The sequence below is a fragment of the Mus pahari genome, chromosome 20 (genome assembly GCF_900095145.1).
Source record: "Mus pahari chromosome 20, PAHARI_EIJ_v1.1, whole genome shotgun sequence".
Classification (NCBI taxonomy): domain Eukaryota; kingdom Metazoa; phylum Chordata; class Mammalia; order Rodentia; family Muridae; genus Mus; species Mus pahari.
The window spans coordinates 44,809,600-44,831,817 of record NC_034609.1 but is presented as its reverse complement, the minus strand read 5'-3'; the positions used below and the strand labels follow the sequence as shown (position 1 = coordinate 44,831,817).

The following is a 22,218-nucleotide window of genomic DNA, read 5'->3' as shown; positions in this document are numbered from 1 at the left end:
CAAGCCAGGGGAAGCAAGCCAGTAAAGAACATCCCTCCATGGCCTGTGCATCAGCTCCTGCTTCCTGACCTACTTGAGTTCCAGTCCTGACTTCTTTCAGTGATGAACAGCAATGTGGAAATGTAAGCTGAATAAACCCTTTCCTCCCCAACCTGCTTCTTGGTCATGATGTTTGTGCAGGAATAGAAACCCTAAGACAGTTGGAGACAGTGGCTCCTGAGAGCTGGGAGCTTTGGCTTTTAGAGCCCTTTGGTGCCTTTTTGGTCCCCACTGTCTATTGTTGGGGTCCCCAGGCTTTGCTGGTTGCACTGAGGCACTTGCTGTGATGTCAGGATGTCAAGCTGGCAGGTCACACCCAGAGGCTTGCTTTGACATCAGGACCCGGAGCAGGAGCGCCTCCATCTGTGCTCTCCTTACTCTGTGTTCGAAGTAGTCACTGTCCATGTGAAGTGTCTTGGAACCAGCCCCATACCTGGCTTTCACAGAACTTTTCTGAAATGTGGCGCAGTTATAGGTAGAGGTTTGAGTTTCTCACTTTGTGTGTGTGTGTGTCTGTGTGTGTGTGTGTGTATGTGTGTCTCTGTGTGTGTGTGTGTGTGTGTGTGTGTCTGTGTGTCTGTGTGTGTGTATGTGTGTCTGTGTGTCTGTGTGTGTGTGTGTGTGTGTGCAGCTGTACTGGAACCCTTCCAATAGACTACACCCTGGACCAGCTCATGGTTTCCCTTTGGTTTTTCCCTGATGAGCACAGAGCACAGCTCACCTGCAGGATAAGATCTTACCCCTCACCCTGTGGTACACTGGGGCTGTTGAGCTTATCAGTGTTTGTAGAGAGTTTGGGCTGGCTACTGATAGTCATTTTGATGCTGTGAGCCCATGTCTAGGGCTACACAGCAGTCCCCTTAGCACTCTGCTATGGGGGTCCATCTCAGGCAACAGAAGTCCCTGTAGCACTGTTTGTTGTGGGGGTCCATCTTAGGCAGCTGAGTCATTAGTGGGTTTACTGTGTTTTGGCCAATTTCTCATACAGAACTCCAGGTTGGAAAGATGCTTATGAGCCAGGCTGTGGTCATCAGCCTGGGAGCCTTATGTGGGAACATTGCTTGAGCCTAAGACTTTGGGAACTTGAGGATAACCTGGACAAGGTAGTAAGACCCCTTCCCATTTGTTAAAAACATTCCTAGCCACAATATTTGCTGTAACAGTATTGTGTGAGTTGTCTTTTATGTCAGCAATCCTTGAGATAAACACCCACAACTAGTGCCTCTCTCCTGTCCCTTGGGTCGGTGTAGAGCAGAGACTGGCACTGGCTGCCCGAGTTTGGGTGTCCTAGGTTTCTGCTGTCAGGTTTTCTAGGGGAGGAGCCTGAGGTACAGTTTGCTCCTTTACTTTAGATGGCAGATATTGGTGTATTGGAGTGGGCTTCTTGTACCATGGCTCATTGTGCCCTTTAAATTTGGCCTCTGGGAGAGGAAGAGATGATTCGTCAATTAAGAGCACTAGCTGCTCTCCCAGAGAATTTGGGAGATGGGTTTGATTTTCAGCACCTACGGGTAGCTCACAAAATGTCTGTAATCCCAGTTGCAGGGAATCTCACACCCTCTTTTGGCCTCTGGGGGCCCTGCACTCATGTGATACACAGGTATATACATAGACAAAACACGGATACAGTCAAAATCATACCTCACTAAGCATGGTGATGCACACCTTTAACTCTACCACTTAGGAGGTAGAGGCAGGTAGATCCCTGATCAGCCTGGCCTCCGTGGAAGGCTCCATGGAGACCGCACTTCAAGCAGTGAGCTACCAAATGTATGGGCTGCAGAGGTGACTCGGGTTAGGAGAACACACTGTTCTTCCAGAGGATCTGAGTTGGATTGGCAGTGCCCACATCAGGCAGTTCACCAGCCATGAGTAACTCATTCCAGGAGAAATCTGACCCCTGACCTCAGCAGGCACCTGTACTAGCACTGTGTGCACACCCAGACACAGAATTTACAAAGTGTGAACTTGACCTCTAATCATCATCCCCTCACCTTCGTGTCATGATCACACCTTGCTGCTAGTGGTGAGCTTTCTTTGGCAACTGTGGCACTTCCTACTTCCACCACCGTAGCCAGGCAGCCCCTTACCACCCGTCACAAGAGACACCAGCTAGAGCCTGAGCCTGAGGAGTATGGCAGCTGGAGGACTCTCTATGACAGGCTCCATCTGGGCTGCTCCTGAGAGAGGTTCCTACAGTCTGTTAGAGGGGCCGCCTGCTCCCTCCAGCTGAATGCACAGCCAGTGTATGGCCTTGGGTTCCCAAGGACAAGAGGACAGACCATGGCTCTTGGGGCCTATGGGGTACACCACCCTGTTCATTTCTGTCTCTATTGCCTGGACTCGCTGTGGAAACCTGGGATGGGATGCTGGGCAGTGATGTTGCGACATGAAGCAGAAGCTATTAACAGTGAGGCAGTAGCCAGCCTCAGTCAACGAGTGGGGGTGCATCCTTTGGACCTGCCTCAGACTGTATCAGAAAGGTCACGGTGACAAGAAGCAGGTTATTACGTTCTTCTGTGCACTAGCTCAGCTCTCCATCACACACATCTGTGGAGACACGTTTCAGCACCATAAACCAGCAAGGGCATTGTCACCAGGAGGAGCCTGTGTACACAGTTCCCAGCCTCCGTTTGGTGCCGCAGGGTCCCTCCAGCAGGCTGCGTTGAGTAGCTGTCCATGCAGGTGTGGGACCCGTTTGTGATGAGTGTCTTGTATCCTACCTAGCAGACCTGGCTGGCTGTGGAAGAGTCCTCCTCTGCTAGCCCCTTGGGAATCCCTCCCAGTACTTCTGCCATAATCAAGCAGTCTGTCTGCTTTCTCCTGTCTGTCTCTTTGTCTCCATTTTCTCTATCTATCTAGTAAGAAACATTAAAAGGAATGTTTTGTGTGGAAAGTGGTTTTTGGTTAGCATTGGCTTTCATTTGGCCTAAGTCAGCAAATAGCTTTCACTATTAAACTATTTTCTTGTTCTGGTTTAGAGACACATTATGACTATTTTAGTAAAGTGCTTACAAATCAGTTTTCTTTTTATTTTTTTTACATTGACTTGAAAGCATATAGCAGATGTTACTCGTTCCTGTTGGGCCTGGCTGGTGCTTGCCTAGACTGTGTTTGGGTTGTAGTGCCAGCTCCTGTTCCCTCGGCTCTACACACTGTCATGCCTGAAGGCCACGCCCAGAATCTGGTAGCTCTTCCTGCCAGTTAGGCTTATGGTGTTTTCATGACCACTGCACTGTCTCATCCTTTCCACTCGATGACTTTAGAGTAGTCATCTTCCCAGTGAGAAACGGGGCATCTGGGGTCTTGATCAGGTGTATACCCCACCATGGTCCTGGGCAGCACCCTGGAGACCTAGCCGGTGGGAGGGGCATGGAGGCTGTAGGAAGGCCCACAGCTCTGTGTGCCCTTCTGAGCAGCTCTTAGTTGGGAGGGATGCATCTGAATCTAGACTACATCTTTGCTGCTTTTTTTTTTTTTCTGAAAGTAATGTCTGCTTTTTTGAAGAAAAGTTGGAAAATGGAAAACTAGAAAATAAAGTCAGAAAAAAAAGAAAAAGAAAAAAGAAAAAAAAGCGAAAATTAAGTCAGAAGCGGTGGTGTGTGCCTGTAACCTCAATACTCAAGAGGCTGGGTGAGGCTGGAGGGTCACTGAGTTTTGAGGCCCTTGTGGGTCATAAAGTCAGACACTGCCCCAAACCCTTACTAGTCTTTGGCTGCTTCCCACTGTCATGTCTACTGTGATGCCACTGCTACTGAGGGGCTTGGCTGGCTCCACCCTGTGGCTGGGACACTTCCTGCTTCCTCTGTTGCCTCCTGCCTGCAGGCTGGGTCCTGTCACCCTGCCACCTCTGGAGAACTACAGAAGAAGGAGAGAAGTAGGGCTGTCCTCCCAACATCCTGTGACCAGACCACCTTTGGCAGATGTTCCCGATCCTGCCTTCTGCACTCACGCCTGGCCTTCCCTGGGATCATGGTTCAATTCCAGTTACCTTTTCTGCAATCATGACATCTTGATCTCCATGGTGACAACTGAGACCACATTTATAGGCTCTGCTTGGTGGTGTTCCCCCTTATAAAGTCTATTTAAACCTTACTAAACAAATAATAGTAGTCAGTTATATAAATGCCATAGTAGTAGTCACCTATATAAATTCCATAGTCGTCAGTCACCTATATAAATGCATAGTAGTAGTCACCTATATACATGCCTTGAATGCCTCTTGAGTTTTCCCTGTCTCCCTCTGGTGCCTATCTGTGTAGACACACTTTCCTCTTCTCACTGCCTGTGAATACTCTGCATGCTCTGTCCCTCCAGTTCTCTTTAAAGGACTCTGGGTCTGCAGTCAGATGGCTGTGGCTTGTCTGTGTCACTTGTAAATCTGATGCATGTTAATGTCATTGGTTTTCACCCTGTGAAGGTGAGTTGTGTCTTCCTACATACAAGCCCTTGACCTTGTCACTGGTTGGTGACAGCTTAGGAATCTTGAATCCTCCAGGTAGCTTTAGGTGGTCAGAAGGTGCAGAGGAGTCGCGGATAGCTGTGCCCAGTCTCCTGGCTGCCTGTTGCCTGTCTTGAAGTGATTCTGTTTTACTGACGTTCAGGCCATGAAACGACTTCTTAAACTGTCATCACTAGCTTTAGGAGAGGTGATGGCTTGTCGTGATGGACTTGCAGTGGTCTGTTTGAAAGAGGAGATGCCCCCTGGATTCTAGCACAGGGTGTGGATGGTAAGTGGCTGTTACAGGTTCTGCCCAGTGCCCAGGGGGTGCCCAGGCGGGCAGGAAACTCTGTAGGACCCCTGCCTTGCAACCCTTCTGTGTGGTCCTGTGTTTTTACTGTGACAGCATGCAGTCATGACAGCACTGCAGTCCACTAGGGTGCCTTAGCAGCCACACTGTGTGCCACAGCCTTAGCGTTTAAGTGTCCAGTTTCTGTCTTCCAGCTTGGTAAGCTCAGTAAGTCTGTTGTAATTACCACTGCTGTTTTTTCCATGTTGCGATGAAAGAGGCTGAGACAGAACAAGATAAAATCTCCTGAGCAGTCTCATCCGTGATGTGTGCCCGCTGCACCCTGTGAGGTGCCCGCTGCACCCTATGAGACCGTGTTCTCTGCCCACTCTCTTTTCTTCCCATCTTCCCTTTCTCTTCTCCCTCCTGTTTATTTTGAAACAGGGTCTTGTTACATAGTCCAGGCTGACCTAGAACATGTGACTCTCCTGCCTCAGCCTCCTTGACTGCTAGGATCCTAGATGTGTGCCCCTGTGCCCACTCATCCCTCAACTCCGGTGGCTGCCGTGTTTCAGTTTTCCTTCCCATCTGGGCATGTGGTCCTAGACAAGATGTTGGGAGCTGTGCTTGAGTTTTATTTGTAATGGGACAACTTGGTCTGTTATGTGGGCTGATGGTGGCTCCTACTCCAGCCGCTCACTACCATTTCCATGTTTCCTCTGGGCGGCTTCCTGTGGCAGTCGGTATCTGGAGGGCTCTACTTCCAGAAATCTAATTGTATACGAGCATGTGCTCTTTAAAAGTGGTGTCTAGGCCGGGCAGTGGTGGCACACTCCTTTAATCCCAGCACTTGGGAGGCAGAGGCAGGCGGATTTCTGAGTTTGAGGTCAGCCTGATCTACAGAGTGAGTTTCAGGACAGTCAGGGGCTACACAGAGAAACCGTGTCTCAAATAAATAGATAGATAGATAGATAGATATAGAGATAGATAGATAGATAGATAGATAGATAGATAGATAGATAGATAGATAGATAGAGATAGATAGATAGATAGATAGATAGAAAGAAAGAATGAGTTTCAGGACAGTCAGGGCTACACAGAGAAACCCTGTTTCAGACAGATAGATAGATAGATAGATAGATAGATAGATAGATAGATAGATAGATAGAAAGATAGACAGACAAACAGACAGACAGACAGACAGAAAGTAATGTCTAAAAATTAAATTTCTAAAGATTATATTCCTGATGATGAATTTTAAAGTGAGTTTACAGCAGCTTTAAGGAAGCCCATGTGAGGTTTTTCCACAGGACAATCTGAGGAAAACCTTTTCAATATTTTCTTTATCCAAGGAACAGTTATTAGCTATCGGGATGGGACCAACATTGGCCATGAAGCCACATGACCCCATGACTTACCTGGAAGGAATACATGTCCATTTGGGTTGATTGTCCACATGGCCCCGGGTTTCTCCTCATGTCCCTCCTTATGGGGCAGGCCTTTGGTCTGACCCAGGCATAATCCTTTATTTTGAAATGTCACATTATCAGAAATGCAGAATCTCAGGGTCTACCTTAGACCTGAGTCAGAATACACATGTTCCATGGTCTGGAAACTTTTGTTTTGTTTTGTTTTACATGGTTCTGGGGATCAAGTCTTTTTACTTTTGAGACAGGCTGTAACTAAGTCACCAAGACTGGCCTTGAACTTAGTCTCTAGCTTGAACTGGTCTTGAGCTGGCCATCCTCTTTTAGTCTCCTGATTATCTGAAGTTACATGCCTGTGCCCCTAGGTGAGACCTAAAAGACACACTAAGTCTGGATGCACCAGCTCGTAGCTACACACCTAGATGGTGTGCTTCAAGAGCTGGGCTTTGCTGCTTGGGACCAAGCACTTAAACTACACTCCAGCGAGGCACTCCTGAATGGGCAGCAGCACTGGAGTTCACATGAGCTTTCCTGTGGCACTCAGGAGGGAGGAGTATGTCCTGGTCTTGGAGCAGGTGCTGAGCATCAGATCTGCCTGTAGCCATGGCCTGTTGGCACCCAAGCAGAGTGGCTGACATCCTAGTGATGCCAGCCCGGCAAGATGGGAGTAAGATCACCACCTAGAATCGGTGCCACTGGGACCATGGGGACTCAGGCTGTGGCTGAATGTCCTACAGATTCCCGCCTAGTGTCTAAATGGAAGGCACTGTTGTGTGAGCAGGGGATCACTCAATGAACAACAGCCCATGGAGATGAGGCACTGACTGTGTGTCTGCTGGGCCACGGTGAGGAGTAGGGCTAAGTAAATGGGTTGAGGTGCCTGCCTGGGTCTCTGTGGGCTGGGCCGCAGGCCCTGGTGGCTTTGGCCATGATGATGAAAGGACATAGTGATTAGCCAGACAGCAGAACCTCTGACCTTCCCATGAGAGTAAAGGAAGGTGCTTTGCTCAGAGAGGATTTGAACTCACAGGAAGAGCTGGGGAAGGGGGTACCTTGGCTTAGTCTCCAGGCCTTGCACAGGATGGGAGGGGGACGTGTGCACATGGGGCACTGAAACTCTGCTGAAGTGAGTCAGAGAGCATCTGAGTTGAGCTGCCGGCCGGTCACGTGGATAAACTAACCTAACCAAAAATAGCCTAAAACAGCGTTTCTGAGAAGTGCAGTTGAAGTCAGCGTCCAGTGTAAACAGAAGAGCAAGAGGTGAGAGGAGGAAGGCCAGACGGCCAGACGGCAGACCGACAGGCACAGTTGGCCTGGAGTCAGCACTTTTAAAGCATTTTTCCCTGCCTGTGTTTCCATCAGGCTGCTCACAGCTTTGCCCTGGCCTAGACCTGGCTGGTTGCTGGACTGGGGACAGCAACCTCAGCTCTGGGTTGACTCTACATGGACACAGGAAGTGCTTCCTGTTGTTGTCATCACTAGAGTCCCCTGGGGGCACCCTGATGCTTTGTGAAGTGATCTCAGCAGGGTCTCAGTACTGGGCTCCATACCAGGACAAGCCCCTGTTGTCGCACACCCCTACCCCATCTTTATCTGTAGGCTTGGGGTAGGGATCTGGGTTTTGCTAGTGGCTCTCCGGTGATAGGGGGTGCTGGTCTCCTGTGACTGGTCAGCACACCCCTGGCCTCCTCTTGGAACCAGGATGTAGGGTCAGGAGCTGTGGGAGTCAAGCATCCATGATGGGCTGCTGCTGGCTGGTGGCCGTGTACTGAAAGGCTGTACCTGAGCTGCTCACACCATGGGATAGGAATCTTGTCTCCTGAAAAGGGTGTGTCTTGTCTATCTATACCTTTTGGGTTGGTTGGTGGAGAAGGCATTCCTGCTCTAAGTGTCATCCAGGCTGGTTTGGAATTCAGGGCCCTTCCATTCTGACTTCCAGGTGCCAGGGATCGTGGGCATATGTGAAATAGGAACGTTAGAACGTTATAAACTTAAGTGCTCTCTGGCGTCTTCTATAACTTTATTAGTATCGTGTGTGCACATGGTGTGGGTACATCGCCGTCCTGACTGTGCATGTGAGAGGCAGAAGGCAGCCCTGAGGAGGAGGCCCTCCTACCTTCTTACTTCCTTTTCAGGGATTGAACTCAGACTTGTAAGTCAAATGTCTTTATTCACTGAGCCATTTTGCCCAGCCCTCTTTACTGACTTCTTTCCCTCCTTGCTTGCCTGCCCGCCTTCCTGAGACAGAATTTCATACAGCCCAGCTTGGTATTGAACTTGCTATATAACCAAGGGGAACTCTGAATCTTGATCTCTCTGTCTCTACCTCCTGGGTGCTAGAATTACAGGTTTGCTCCACCCTGCCTCTGTTTTATGGAGTCTTGGGCATCACACCTAGGACGTCATGTGTGCTCGGTAAACACTGCCAACACTCCCAGGCCCAACTTAAACTTCCTGATAACTTCTTGGTGAAGCTGGCCATCGTGAGCTGTCTTTGTAAAGTGAGTGAGCGACTGGGATTTCTTTTCTTGAGTTTAGTTGGAGTTCATAGAGAGAGACTGACTGGTGGCACCGATGCTCATAGGCATCTGTGATGCTCCATGGAACACCGGGTTGCAGAGTGAGCTTTTGTGGTGCTATGGTTGTTGTTGTCAGGATAGGGTCTCTCTATATAGCCCTGGCTGGCCTAGAACTCACAAAGTAGGTCAGACTGGCCTCTAACTCACAGAGGTCCACTGGCCTCTGTTTCCCAGGTACTGAGATTAAAGGCTTACCCTCCATGCCTGGTCAAGAATAAGTAAGCGTCCTTGACCCCAGTTTAGCTAGGTTTCTACTGAGTGGCTCTGACACTGGGTGGCAGCCTATGCCTTCTCTATTCACATACCTCTATCTATTTCAGCCACAGGCCTCTGGGCCTGTCATCTGCCACCACCATGGGCAAAGGGCTAGGAGTTCAGGGGCAGCATATTCCAGCTGCCCACTGCTCAGGTTCAAGGCTCTGGATCAAGAGTAGCTGCTAGGGCTGGTGAGATGGCTCAGCAGGTAAGAGCACCCGACTGCTCTTCCAAAGGTGCAGAGTTCAAATCCCAGCAACCACATGGTGGCTCACAAACATCCTTAATGAGATCTGACACCCTCTTCTGGAGTGTCTGAAGACAGCTACAGTGTACTTACATATAATAATAATAATAATAATAATAAAAAGAACCAAGTTTTAAAAAAAAAACAGAGTAGCTGCTAGCTCTTCAACCTAGTGGCCCCATGGTACACACAGCAGCCGCTCAGTTGTGGAACCTATGAATCTTTGCCAAGATTTCAATTCTTGAGCCTTTTCCTCACATTAGAAAATTTGAGATCTTAAGACTGAATGAAAACATTGCTATTTTTAAATTTTACATCTAGTCTATTTGTGCTGTAAAATTTTTCCAATACTGATGGCAGGGGGTGGGGGTGATTGAGGATGCTGCAGTCCCTCTCCTTCCCAAGGGCCAGTCAGCTGACCAGGGCTTGTGGGCCCAGTTCACGTGTACACATGAGACTTGTCTCCTTAGACCCAGAAAAGACGGGGCGCTCTGTCCCAGTCCAGCTGTGTCGTCCCATGGGGTATACCCAGGACCCTGTCTGTGGATAATGACGTTTTGAGTGTCAGTTCTCTTCCTGTGTAAAAGCTTTGATGTGTGAGTCCTACTGTGTGACAGAACCTTTTCTGGGGAGGTGCGGAGCATATCTGTTCATCTCAGAGGGAGCCCAGGACAGACCAAAGTACAGGTACCAAGTCCAACTTGAGTTTTATTGGGGTTGCTTATAGGAACATAAATGACTCAAAGACAGTTCCATCACCAAGGCTCACCCCAGCATGTGTGACAGCTCACAGAGCTGGGAGCCTGGAGCTCACTTCATGCGTACAGGCAGCTGGAAAGGTGGGGGAGTGCCCTTTCCAAGTGTCTCAGGTGATCTAAACCTCTTCCAGGAAGCTTGGTCTCAGAGTCTTCGCAACTTGTTCTCTTTCCAGCTCAGCTTCACTGCCATATTTGCTCCTCTGAGAATCTTTGCTGCTTTTCTTTCTTCTATCTGAAAGGACTTTCAGCTTTTATTGTTTACTCTGGCAGGGAGGGCTGGGCCTAGTGAATCTGGTCAGTTTCAGGGACTTCCTGAAGCTATGTTGTTGTTTACCTTCCTGCTCAAAGAGCTTCCTCCCAGGATGGAATATTTGAGTCTAGGAGGAAGGTGTTACAGAACAGTCCTTGGAAGTGGAATTGTGGGATTTTCTTTGAGCTGTTTAAATTGTACCTGGGCAGATGTGCTGTTCTCTGCTCGTCTGTGGCTTTCAGAGCTCTGTGGAATTTGTCACAGAAAAGCATTTAAAGCTGTAAAAATAAGGTTTTGCTTTAGATGAAAGCATTCGATGCACACCACAGTGGCTAGGGCTGCCATTCTGGATGGTTGATGACTCAACCTAGTCAGAAGCCCAGGGTCACTAATGGGTTTGGGGAAGAGTGGGCTGTGGTACACATCTTCCTCAGGAAGCATGCTGTGTTATGGTAGAAAAACTTGAAGCCATGTTTGTGTGTATGACTTTCATCAAGAGACAATTGTGCAGAAAAAAATACGAAGGTGATATTCTGTCTCCTCAGATGGCTCCCAGAAGTGAGACCCCTGTCAGCAGCATCAGCAACAGTCTGGAGACTGCATTGCATACGTCAGCACATTCCACGGAGGAGTCCCTGCCCAAGAGGCCTTTGGGAAAACATGGCAAAGGTGGGTGAGTTTGTTGTGTCCAGATTGTAAAAGCCCCGAAGAGACCATCAGGAATCACAACCCGCTGTAATCACATGAGTGTCTTTATTCAAGCTGGAGCTTGGGCCACCAACCTTTCTGATGGAACAGGAAGGAGAGTGAACCCCCAGGTCTAAGTGAAGGGGGTTTATAAAGGGAAAAACCACAAGCGGGGATTTCCAGGCCTTGGCATTACATGGGAGGGTAAAGGAATGCTGTCTTTAAACCTGGTAACATTTGTTCAGACAGTGGGGTAGAACCGTGCATCTGAAAAGGGACCTCTCTGACCTGGGAAAAGTAGCTTGCGCTTTCAGAAGCTGCTGTGGTTTTACAGCTGGCCACAGCTGTCTGGGAGCACTTAGTTGTCTCTTTTCCATAGTCCAAGAGTGGGCTCTTACCATTTTAAGGATATTGGCTCCTGATTCCTTCAAGGGCAGGAGCCATCTTTACCAGAGGAATGCTGGTTGTTAATCAAAAGGAGGTGTGTGTCTCGGTGACTCGGAGACTAGGGTATGCTGCTTTTCGTCTGTTCCAATGTTGGGGGGAAGAGTGCTATCATGAAAGAGGAAATGCAGTGTTCCGGTGCCAGGCTGGACTCCCTTTTGTCTGCCCCCTCCAAAGGCTGGGGAAAGGGAGGAAAGGGGATACTAACTGCTCTAGCTCCACTTAGGGACAGGAGAGTGCAGGGTTAGATGCACAGACAGGGGCAGGTTTCCTGTGTCTCTTCAAGTTATGCAGGACAGTGGTGGGCAATCCCAGGTAGAGGGAGAAGGCATGTACTCCACAGAGCTGAGGACTGCTGAGACAGTGTCTTCAGGTGTGCTCAGTCAGGCTGTTCTTCTTGTCATCACACTTCAGCAATATGAACTTTAAACGCTGGTGTTTAGTAAGGGAGGGGGGAAAAGGTTTAAATATCTTCTGCCCCTCACACCAGAACAAGGCCTAAAATCTAAAGCAGCCGAGCCACAGAAGACTTTTTTCCCAACCAAATGGGCTCCTAAGTCTTACTCCATGCAGATGTGGTGACTGGTACTCCTGTCCTCAGTCACCCAGCGCCTGCCACCCACCTCAGTGAAGTCCCACACTGCCCATGCCACTGAACAAGTACTATTTTTAAAAATGTAATTGTTGTAAAAATGTAATGTTGGTTGCTTGGTGTAGATCTGCCGCTGATTGAGCCTCTCACCAAAGGTCTGGGTCATTCTGACTTAATGCCCAGATTGGCTCAGGAAGTACCTGGGCAGTCACAGAGGCAACTGGGTATAATTTAAACTGGATGAGGGTATTGGTGAGACCAAATCTTAGCAGAGTTTGGCAGGGAGGCCTGTCCTGACTGGTCCTACATGTTGAGGCTCCTTGGAGACTGCCCATGCCTACTCCTCACAGATGTGCCTGTGCCTTCTGTCACTATGCAGGTCCTTCTGCCCTTCTCAGTGCTTGTGTCCCAGGTACCAGCTTTTTATCTCACAGCCGCATTCTGTGCTGCTGCTCTAAAGGCCTGTGCTTGCTCTGTGTGCAGTGCTATCTGCTCTGCTTGGTCGCAGCTCAGGGTGGTCTGCTTTCTTGCCATTGTGTCACACCTGTGTCTTGAGACCATGGCTCAGTGGACAGCAGTGGGTGACAGAGCCTGTGAAGCCTATTTTCCCACCTGGCACTGGCTGCATACATGGTGTCACAGTATACATGGTGTGGGTTGTTCTCAGGAGACTGTATTCCTCTGTTGACCGTTTGTCCCACCAGGTCTTCTTAGCAGTGTTACCCCAGAATGGAGTTTGCATCTGAGTGCAGGGCTGCCTCCTGGGGAGAGTGGGCTGAGAGCGGGGCTCCTGTGAAGGCTGCTTCCCCTGTGCTGTACCCTCCCGACCATGCAGGGCATCCACCTTGTGCCACAGTGCTTTCTCTTGAGACATAGCCGGAGGTGTAGGGTATACATACTTTCTCCCCTCTCCCTCTCCCAGGTCTATCGTGTTTCGTGGATGTGGATGTTTTGCCAGCATGTATGTCTGTGTGATGTCTGTGTAGTGCTTGTGGAGGCTAGAAGAGAGTATTGGCACCCTGGGACTGGAGTTATAGACCCCATTACATGGGGTGCTGGGAACTGAACCCAGGTCCTCTGTGTGCTAACCACTGAGAAATCTCTCCAGCCTCTGGGTGTAACTTAAACCATAGCTGTTTCCTACTTTCCCCTGATCGTACACTTAGATGCCAAGGAGGATGAAGGCTGAGCAGCCATGGCGCTGGCTGTGTGGCGCACACTGTGGGCTGTCCTGTAAGACCGTGCTCACTCTCAGCAGCCTGGCATCAGTCATCATCAGCAAGCACCAGGAGTCTCTTCTGCTCTGTGTAGGCAGGCAGGCAGGCAGGCACACAGGCAGGCAGCAGGCAGGCAGGCAGGCAGGCACACAGGCAGGCTCACAGGCAGGCTCACAGGCAGGCACACAGGCAGGCTCACAGGCAGCCAGGAACGCAGGCAGGCAGGCAGGCAGGCAGGCACGCAGGCAGGCAGGCAGACAGACAGGCAGGCTCAGGGGTCAGCACCTTTCTCATGGTCCCTTCCTCTGCTAGGCATTTTTCTCTGCTGTCTCAGAAGTCTGACGGGGCAGTATGATGGACCTTAATTCTGGTCAGTATTGGGCAGCACCCTAAAGCATCTTGTGTTCCCACTCTCTCACGGTGCTCTCGGTAACCTGGGAGCATGGACTAAAACCCGTATTCTCCGCAGTGATACACCCCACTTTGCAGATGAGACTTGAGCCACAGGGGAGCTTCTGGGCAGACTGAGCTGTGTCTGAGAGCCTGGTGAGGTAAAGAAGAGGGAAGGGTTAATGCCAGCAGTGTAGTCTCTCGCCCACCCCGCCCGCCTGCCCCAGTGCAGAGGGGTGTAGGAGCAGAGGGCTTGGTTTGGTGGGGGAAGTTCACAGGCCTGGTGAGTGGCTTATCTCCCCTTCCCTGCCCCCACTCCCTCATAGCTATGGTTGGGGACCATTGTACAGAGAGCTCGTCTTGGAGCCCAGTCCCTGTGCCGGTTGTTAAAAGCACAGAGTGCAGGTGGAAGAGGAGATGCTACTCACTGCAGGCAGTGGTGGCAGTGGGGACGGGGGGGGGGCTGTGTCTGTGCTCCTGGAGCTGGAGTAGCTCATCTGTTTCTGACAAGACAGTGAAGGTGGGGGCTTCTGTTTCCTTGATTAAACTGCAAATCTGAAACATCTCAGAACTCGGGGTCTTTGCACTCCTTTTTTTTTTTTTGGTTTTTCGAGACAGGGTTTCTCTGTGTAGCTCTGGCTGTCCTGGAACTCACTTTGTAGACCAGGCTGGCCTCGAACTCAGAAATCCACCTGCCTCTGCCTCCCAAGTGCTGGGATTAAAGGCATGTGTCACCACGCCTGGTTTCTTTGCATTCTTAAAAATGACAAACTTGAAGGAATCCATGTCTGCATGCATCATGTCTGTAGTGACTGTGACATGTCTGCATGCATGTCTGTAGTGAGTGTGACATGTCTGCATGTGTCATGTCTGTAGTGACTGTGACATGTCTGCATGCATCATGTCTGTAGTGACTGCACCATCTGGCAAGCAGAGGAACTGAGCCTGGGCAGTGTGTGCTTCTGTGCCACTTCGCTTATAGCTTTGTTATATAATGTTATGGTGAAGCACAGCTAAAAGACTGAACCAACCGCCAGTCTTGGGCTTTTAACAAAAACAAAACTCTAAGTAAAAGCATGACTTTTAACAAGATAGGAGTTAAGGATGAAAGCTAACTCGTGAAACCACAGCAGTGTGGTCTCTCCTGAGTTGCTCTGGGACCACAGTGAGGAAGGGGTGAGAAGCCTCAGCACTCGGGACACTCCTGGTTCTGTGTTCGGCCTCACTGTGAGGACAGAGAGCATAGTTCAGAGCTTTGCATTGCGTGCCCATGCTTGGACCACAGTTTTATGTGGCAGTGGCAGCCACGGCCAGTGCTGTCCCATTTCTAGGCCGTGCTATTGACAACCTTCCTCTGCAGTTCTCATTTGAGCCCCAGGACATATGACAGTATTTGAGTGGCTGCTTCCTCAGTTTCCCTAAAGAAAATGAGGCTGGGATTTGGGGCTGAGGGACGGTCCTCTCAGAGTTTCTCCAGGAGGTGGGTGAGTCAGAGGAGCACACGGCATGTGCAAGGCTGGGTAGAGCACCTCTTTCATCTTTCAGGCTCCACTCGAGCTAATATCTCACCACTTTACATGAAATGTAAGAGTCTGGGTTAGAAAGACGGCTCAGCGGCCTAGAGTGCAAGGCTGCTCTTTAGGAGGACCCTGGGTTGAGTCTAGATGATGGCTCAAAACCATCCTAATTCCAGCTGCAGGGAGTACTGTGCTGTCCTCTGACCTTTATGGACACCCAACATACGTGTGGCATACATATATAAATGCAAGCAAAATATTCACACATAAAATTAAGGTTTTGTTTGTTTGCTTGCTTGTTTGTTTTTTTCGAGACAGGGTTTCTCTGTGTAGTCCTGGCTGTCCTGGAACTCACTTTGTAGACCAGGCTGGCCTTGAACTCAGAAATCCGCCTGCCTCTGCCTCTCGAGTGCTGGGATTAAAGGCGTGCGCCACCACGCCTGGCTAGTACATTTTTTAAAAAGCATAAATCTGAGAATCTTGCCCTGTGTGTGTCACATGTTGAGATTGAGTGTCAGCACTGAAGCCCGAGGCAGGGCGGCAGGTGTGTGAGTGAGGGTGCTCAGAGCTGCCTCATGGGTCACAACTTCAGATGTCATGTGCTTTGTGGCGGTAATAATGACCTTAAGGCTTTTGCATAAATGTTACAGAGGGAAAAGATAGTCTTTGGATGGTCTGTTTATCTCCTGGCTGCCCTTGTCTTCTGAACGCTTCTGCTCCCAGTTTATGTTGTGCAGCTCTTCAGTACGGACTCTGCCCCTTTCATTAGCCTGACGATGCGGCTCCCTGTGACTTCATTCTTGCTGCTGCTCATGGACTGCTTGGCTGAGTTGGGTTTGCTCTTTAGCTTTGCCAGAGGCGGTTCTGTCTCTTCCTGCTGTGTGTGGCTGGCAGGCTTTATGCCAGTGCCATGTTTCTCTGGTTGTCTTTGCAGTTTTCTTTGGTTGGGAGTCATTTGACTGCACTGTCCCTACATGTGGTTTATCTTATAGCTCTGTCACTTCTTGTACTTCCCGAGCGTGGAGATTTCCAGCTGTTACAGACTCCCTCTCTTCCTTTCCATTGGGTGCTCCAGGGCCTGTGTGCTGTTCCTCCCCATGTCAGACCTGTTCGCCCATACCCTCTCCCCTCAAGACAGGACACTTTTCTTTGCTCTACAAATCTAGTCCCTCGTACTCTCAGCCTGCCCTCTACTGGGTATTCTTAACGTTAAATAACAAGTTTCTCCATTTAAAAATCGTCATTTGGTTCTTCTTTCTGTTGTTTGGCTTTGCTTTGTTAAGGCAGGATCTCATGGAGCCTGGGCTAGCCTCAAACTCATAGCTGCATAGCTGATGATGAGCCTGGGCCTCTGACCCTGCCTACCTCCCCAGTTCTGGGATTAGATTTAGTCACCACGTCCAGCAGATTGGTGCTGGTGGTAATTAGAGGCGCAGAAATGTTTTGTTTTCTCCACTGAGTACAGAACTAAAAAGTAGGAAAGAGGATTTGTGAAGGCAAATTCTGTTAGCATCGACAATGAGATGGAAAGCAGGTGCCTGGATGATGAGGGGCTGGAAATGAGTCCCAGCAGAGCCACCATACGATACCAGGGAAATATGGGTCCCTCCTAGTGTTCTTGATCTTATTAATTAATAACATTAATTTAAGAAGGGACACAAATGGAAGCTTGAAGCCAATTTACTAAAATATGAAAGGAAAACCCCAGGCCGGCAGACTCTGAGTCTCAGCGCACAGAGCAGAGCGGCTAACTAGTGTGAGGACAAGCACGTGGCAGAGGCAGCCACACAGAGAAAACCATAGAATGGTCACAGAACCCTAAAGCATTGGTTAGAAATTATGCCCTGGCCATCTGTAGGAACAAGAAAAGAAAAAGAAGTATTTCCTCATTTCTAAGTTAGGACCCAGGAAGGTGAGCAGACCCAGTCAAAGCTCATAGTGGCTCATAGGGGCTACCCAAGGGGTGGGAACTCTGGGAAGGAAAAAGACCTTATAGTGAACCCACATTCCTAGAGATGGTCCTGGTCTTTCTTTTCATTTTGTAAAGTTTGTTTTATTATATGGGTATTTGTTGGCATGGATATATGTTCACACATGGTGTCTGGTGACAACAGAGGCCAGAAGAGGGCATCAGATCCTTCCTGGAACTGGAGTTACAGACTCTGAAAGAGCATCAAGTGTTCTTAGCTAACAGTCATCCAGCTCCCCTACACTTTCCTGCTGCATGACCAGAGCAACTCCTAGAAGGAAGAGTTTCTGTGGGGTTAAGGTGCTAGAAAGTGAAGAGGCGATAGTGTTAGGGCAGAGCAGCATGCGGGCATGGCAGACAGGGCAGAGCAGCATGTGGGCATGGTGGACAGGGCAGAGCAGAGCAGCATGCAGGCATGGCAGACAGGGCAGAGCAGCACGCAGGCATGGTGGACAGAGCAGAGCAGCACGCAGGCATGGTGGACAGAGCAGAGCAGCATGCAGGCATGGTGGACAGAGCAGAGCAGCGTGCTGAGAGCAAGCTCACACATACACAGTAGGGAGAGCAAAGGGAAGGTGGTACAAGTCTTTAAAACTCTTAAAGCTCACACCTAGTGCCATACTTCTTCCGACAAGATCACACATTCTAAGCCTCCCCAAACAGTGCCACCAACTGGAAACCAAGTGTTTAAGTGCCCCAGACCATGGGGGACATTCTCATTCAAAGTGCCACTCAGGACTAGAGTTTGATTCTGTAACCCTAGTCTGCGCCTTGTTCTGACCTCCACAGGCACCTGGCACACATGTGATAAAGTAAAAAACCTGAGAAAAATATAAAGAAAAAGGAAATGTCAGGCAGCTTGTCTCTCACAGGATGGCAGCTCTGTGACCCTGTCAGACCTGGCCCTGTGGGACTTAGTTCTAATTGTTTCTGTATCTTTATTCCAGCATCCTGGGCTCTCTGGCTTTGTCCTCTAGATGAGAACCACTGTCCTATTTCACAGCCTGGCAGCCTCCCGAGCCCAGTGCTGTGTGTGGTGGTCCACTGTGTTGTAGTTCCAGAAGCTGGGGCTAGGGCTTCCCCTTCTGAGGTGAATACATGAGGCTTGCAGGGACCCAGTACCTGCCCACACTGTGAGCGATGAGCCTCGTACCACCATCAGGCCATCTGCAGAGAGTCATGAGCCACCTAGAACACAGAGGTGAACTCAGGATTCCTTCACGTGGCACCTGACCTTTTCCCTGACCCTGATCTCCTCTGACACGAGCTCTTAAGGTGCTATGGACAGCTGCAGTGTCCTGCCCGCAGACCTTGGTATGCATCAGCTGTGACTTGTTCACCCCAGGGCTGGGTAGAATTCAATGACGCAGTGCCAGCTCTTCGCATGATCTTTGAGTACCTGCTGTCAGCTTCGTTTCCCAGATCATACAGTTTAGTGCAGAGCTGGGAGGTTGTGAGAACCTGCACACTGCCAGGGTCAAGTGTGGTGCAGTGGATCCTGAGGAGATGCAGGAAAGGAAGAGCAGCGGAAGCCAGTGCTCAGAGGTGCCCCTTACGTACCCTCTGTGCCCTACCCCGCAGCCCTGCGTGCTGTACAGAGCAGTGGGCAGGGTTCAGTGGTGCTGCTTTGTCGGTGCCCTAAAAGCTGAAGTGCTGTTGTGTGAGAATGTATGTCTCTGGCTCTCTTGTCCAAAGGAGGAGGGGGCAGCAGCCATGCGTGCGACCCAGGCCAGCTGCAGGTGTAAGGTGCAGCTGGTGGGAGAATCCCAGTTTCCAGTTCCTGAAAACCCAGCAGCTTTCTGGGAGTTGAGACCTTGTCAGTGTGTGGTGTTGCCTCTAGCCTCCTGCACTTCCTTCATCTTTGGACTTGGGGCAGAACTCGGGCACTGAGGTGCATATGCATGCCAGGCATGCACCCTGCCACTGAGGCAGGCCCTCTGCTTCCTATAATCATGGCACCTAGGGACCTCACATTGAAGAGGACACTGAAACATGCTGTTTAAAGCATTCCTTTTTTAAATTTTTTTCACTTTTTTTATAAAGATTTATTTATTTATTATCTGTAAGTACACTGTAGCTGTCTTCAGACACTCCAGAAAAGGGAGTCAGATCTTGTTACGGATGGTTGTGAGTCACCATGTGGTTGCTGGGATTTGAACTCCGGACCTTCCGAAGAGCAGTCAGATGCTCTTACCCACTGAGCCATCTCTCCAGCCCTTCACTTTTTATTAAATATTTTCTTTATTTACATTTCAAATTTCCTTGTTTCCCCTCCTAAAGCCCCCTATCCCATTCCCCGCCCCTGCTCTCCAACCTACCCACTCCCTCTTCCCTGTCCTGGCATTCCCTTACCTTACGCTGGGGCATGGAGCCTTCACCCGACCAAGGGCCTCTCCTCTCATTTGATGTCTGACAAGGCCATCCTCTGTTACACATGCAGCTGGAGCCATGGGTCCCTCCATGTGTACTCTCTGGATGGTGGTTTAGACCATGGGAGCTGTGGAGCTTTAGTGTGTATGCAGTGACATGGCACATCTGTGGAGGTCATTAGAACGTGCATGAGTTGGTTCTGTCCTTCTATCACATGGGTCCTGGGGATTGAATCAGGCTGTCGGGCTTGGTGGGAGGCAGCTTTACCTGCTAAGCCTCTCCCTGCTCCGGGCATCAGTAGCCTTGAGGAAGAGCCTATAGTTAGCTGGGTGCTGAGGCTGCCAGCAGTAGGGCAGTGAGAGCTGGACTTAGCTTTAAAACGTATTTCATGGACAGTGGACTGACTGCGAGTCCTTGGCCTGACTCCAGAATGCTTTTATATTCAGACAGTTAAATGATATTTATCTACTTTGTCCATTTTCCTGTCCAGCTCTGAGTCACTTCCTTTGGTCCAAATGGGCTTTTCCTTTTTCCTTTCTCATGCACCCTGATGCTCTTTGGTCTGGGAACACTGGGTTCACATCGATCCTCTGGTTAGGGCAGGCACTGGCCCTACAGTTGCTTAGAGAAGGAGGCGGTCTAGAATGTTGTTATTGAGTCTGTGCCGAGGGTTGCTTCCTGCTGGCCTCTAGCTGAAGGAGGGGCTAGAATGGCCAGGGCACCATGCTGGCCATCAGGACAGTGGCACAGCTCTTTTCCCTGGGGGTCCCTGACTGGCTACATTTTCCCTGCAGCTGACCTGTGCTGGGGGCTGAGTGCTCTGCTGTGGTACAGCACACTGCCCAGACAGGAGCGCTTCCAGTGCAGCTTCAGCTGTGGTATTGCCGAGGTTTTAATCCCCCTCTAGATCTTTTGTCTGTGAAACTTGTGGGTTGTCCCAAGACTGGCATCATGGAAGGCTCTGGCTCTGCTGACCTAAAGACTGCACCTGCAGGGAGTGTAAAGCCTGCTGAGTACCTCACCACGCATTGCTAGGTCTCACAGTGTGCCAAATCTCTACAGTGTGTGGAGGTAGCTGTGTTCTTCCCTAGTTGCCTAACACAGTGGCCTGTGTGACTGTCATGCCTGTGGAAAGCGATTGCCTGGAAGAAGAGGCTGAGTCCCTGGGTGGGATCCAGCAGCAGTAGTGTTGTCTGGAGGAGGAGGAGCGTGCCCGGGTGGAGAGCTTGACTGTGAGCCTGTATTTGGACTTACCTGGAAACTGTGTTTATAGTTTACTGGTGTCATTTCATTTCTGCAGAGAAAGATTTGGAACAGGAAGTAGAGAAACACTTGAGAACTCTATGGTTACAGAAAGTCTCCTTTAGAAGTTTTAAAGCATTGTCTGTCCCCAGCTTGTAATCATGTCACACTGTCTGGGAAGACCTTGCCATACAGAGCTGCTATGTGTGTGCCCTTGCAGCAGAGCTGAGTAATGATGGGTGGGCCCATAGAGAGACCCGGCTTCTCATACAGACCATTTACCATGGGAGGACACGGTCATGCTCTTCCCAGAAATTGGACCCAATTCATGACCGTCTTGAAGGACAGCACAAGGATTGGCAAACATGTGGTCCCACTCAAGCCCCTACACTTTCTTGGGGTTTGGTTGGTGTCCCTTGGTCTTGTAAGGCTGATGCAGGCACTCTTTGTTCGGGTCCTGGTTCTGGCAGCCTTGTGTGGAATAGCTACTTGTTACATGCCCAGCGACTGTCAATATCCCAAAGTCTTATTATTACTTCCTTCTTATAATTCTGTGTTTGCTTTTACAGTGAGTGTTGAAAAGATAGACCTGAAGGGGTTGTCACACACGAAAAATGACAGAAGTGTTGAGTGTTCCTTTGAGGTAAGATGCTGTTTTCCCCTCTCCTCTGAGGTTTCACATGTCACTTCACGTACCACAGGGAAGCCTTTGCTCCCTGCATAGCAATGGTGCTGAGCTTGAGCTTGGAGCCTGGTTCTGGAGGCTGTTGACTGGTCACCCTGGAGCACCATGAATCCACCAATGGTGCTGAGCTTGAGCTTGGAGCCTGGCTGGGGCAGGTGTCTCCAGGGTGGGCTAGAGAGAAGCTAAGCTCTAGGGCCCATGAATTTTGTCCTAGTCACATGTAACTGGGACAGTGGCTGAGCTGGCCTTCTTCCCTGGGGGAGGAGAGACATGGTTGCCTTCACTCTGGGTGAAGAGAAAATGAAATCAGGCTGTGGCACTGGTCACTCACAGGCAGTAAGTCCCTAGATGTATGTCCCTTGATAAGACACACATATGTGCTGGTTGCATGGCCACTTGGTCTCTATATAGGGGAATGTGCTGCAAACTGGAAATGCACCGTGGAAGTAGAGCTGTGTGTGCGCTGAGAAACCTGCCACAACAGAGGCTGGGACAGCCCAAAAGCTCCTTTTGTTTCTAGTTAGCAGTGTTCAGGGAGGCAGTCCCTGGCCTCCGTCAGAGCTCGGTCCTAGCTAACTCCAGTTTACCTTGTGCATGGCTGCAGTTGTTGGCCTTGTGGGTCAAGATGGCAGCTAGGGCTCTGTAACCACACCTTCATCCTTACTGGGGGACAGGATGCAAACTAGAGAGGAGGAATTTGCTCAGGAGCAACTGGAAGAGTTTCCACTTATATTTTGTTGACAAGAATTTCTGTTTTGTTTTTGTTTTTTGGTTTTTCGAGACAGGGTTTCTCTGTGTAGTCCTGGCTGTCCTGGAACTC

General features: G+C 49.9%; 1 protein-coding gene across 2 annotated transcripts in view; it reads left to right on the top strand.

Moving 5' to 3' along the window:
* Nucleotides 1-22,218, top strand: part of Zcchc14 (zinc finger CCHC-type containing 14) — a 55,252-nt gene that overhangs the window by 13,228 nt on the left and 19,806 nt on the right. For both annotated transcript variants that reach the window (XM_021220218.2, XM_029532405.1), the window contains exons 2-3: nucleotides 10,831-10,954; nucleotides 21,283-21,356. In XM_021220218.2, the coding sequence (XP_021075877.1) occupies nucleotides 10,831-10,954; nucleotides 21,283-21,356 (198 nt within the window). The remainder of the gene's footprint in view (nucleotides 1-10,830; nucleotides 10,955-21,282; nucleotides 21,357-22,218) is intronic.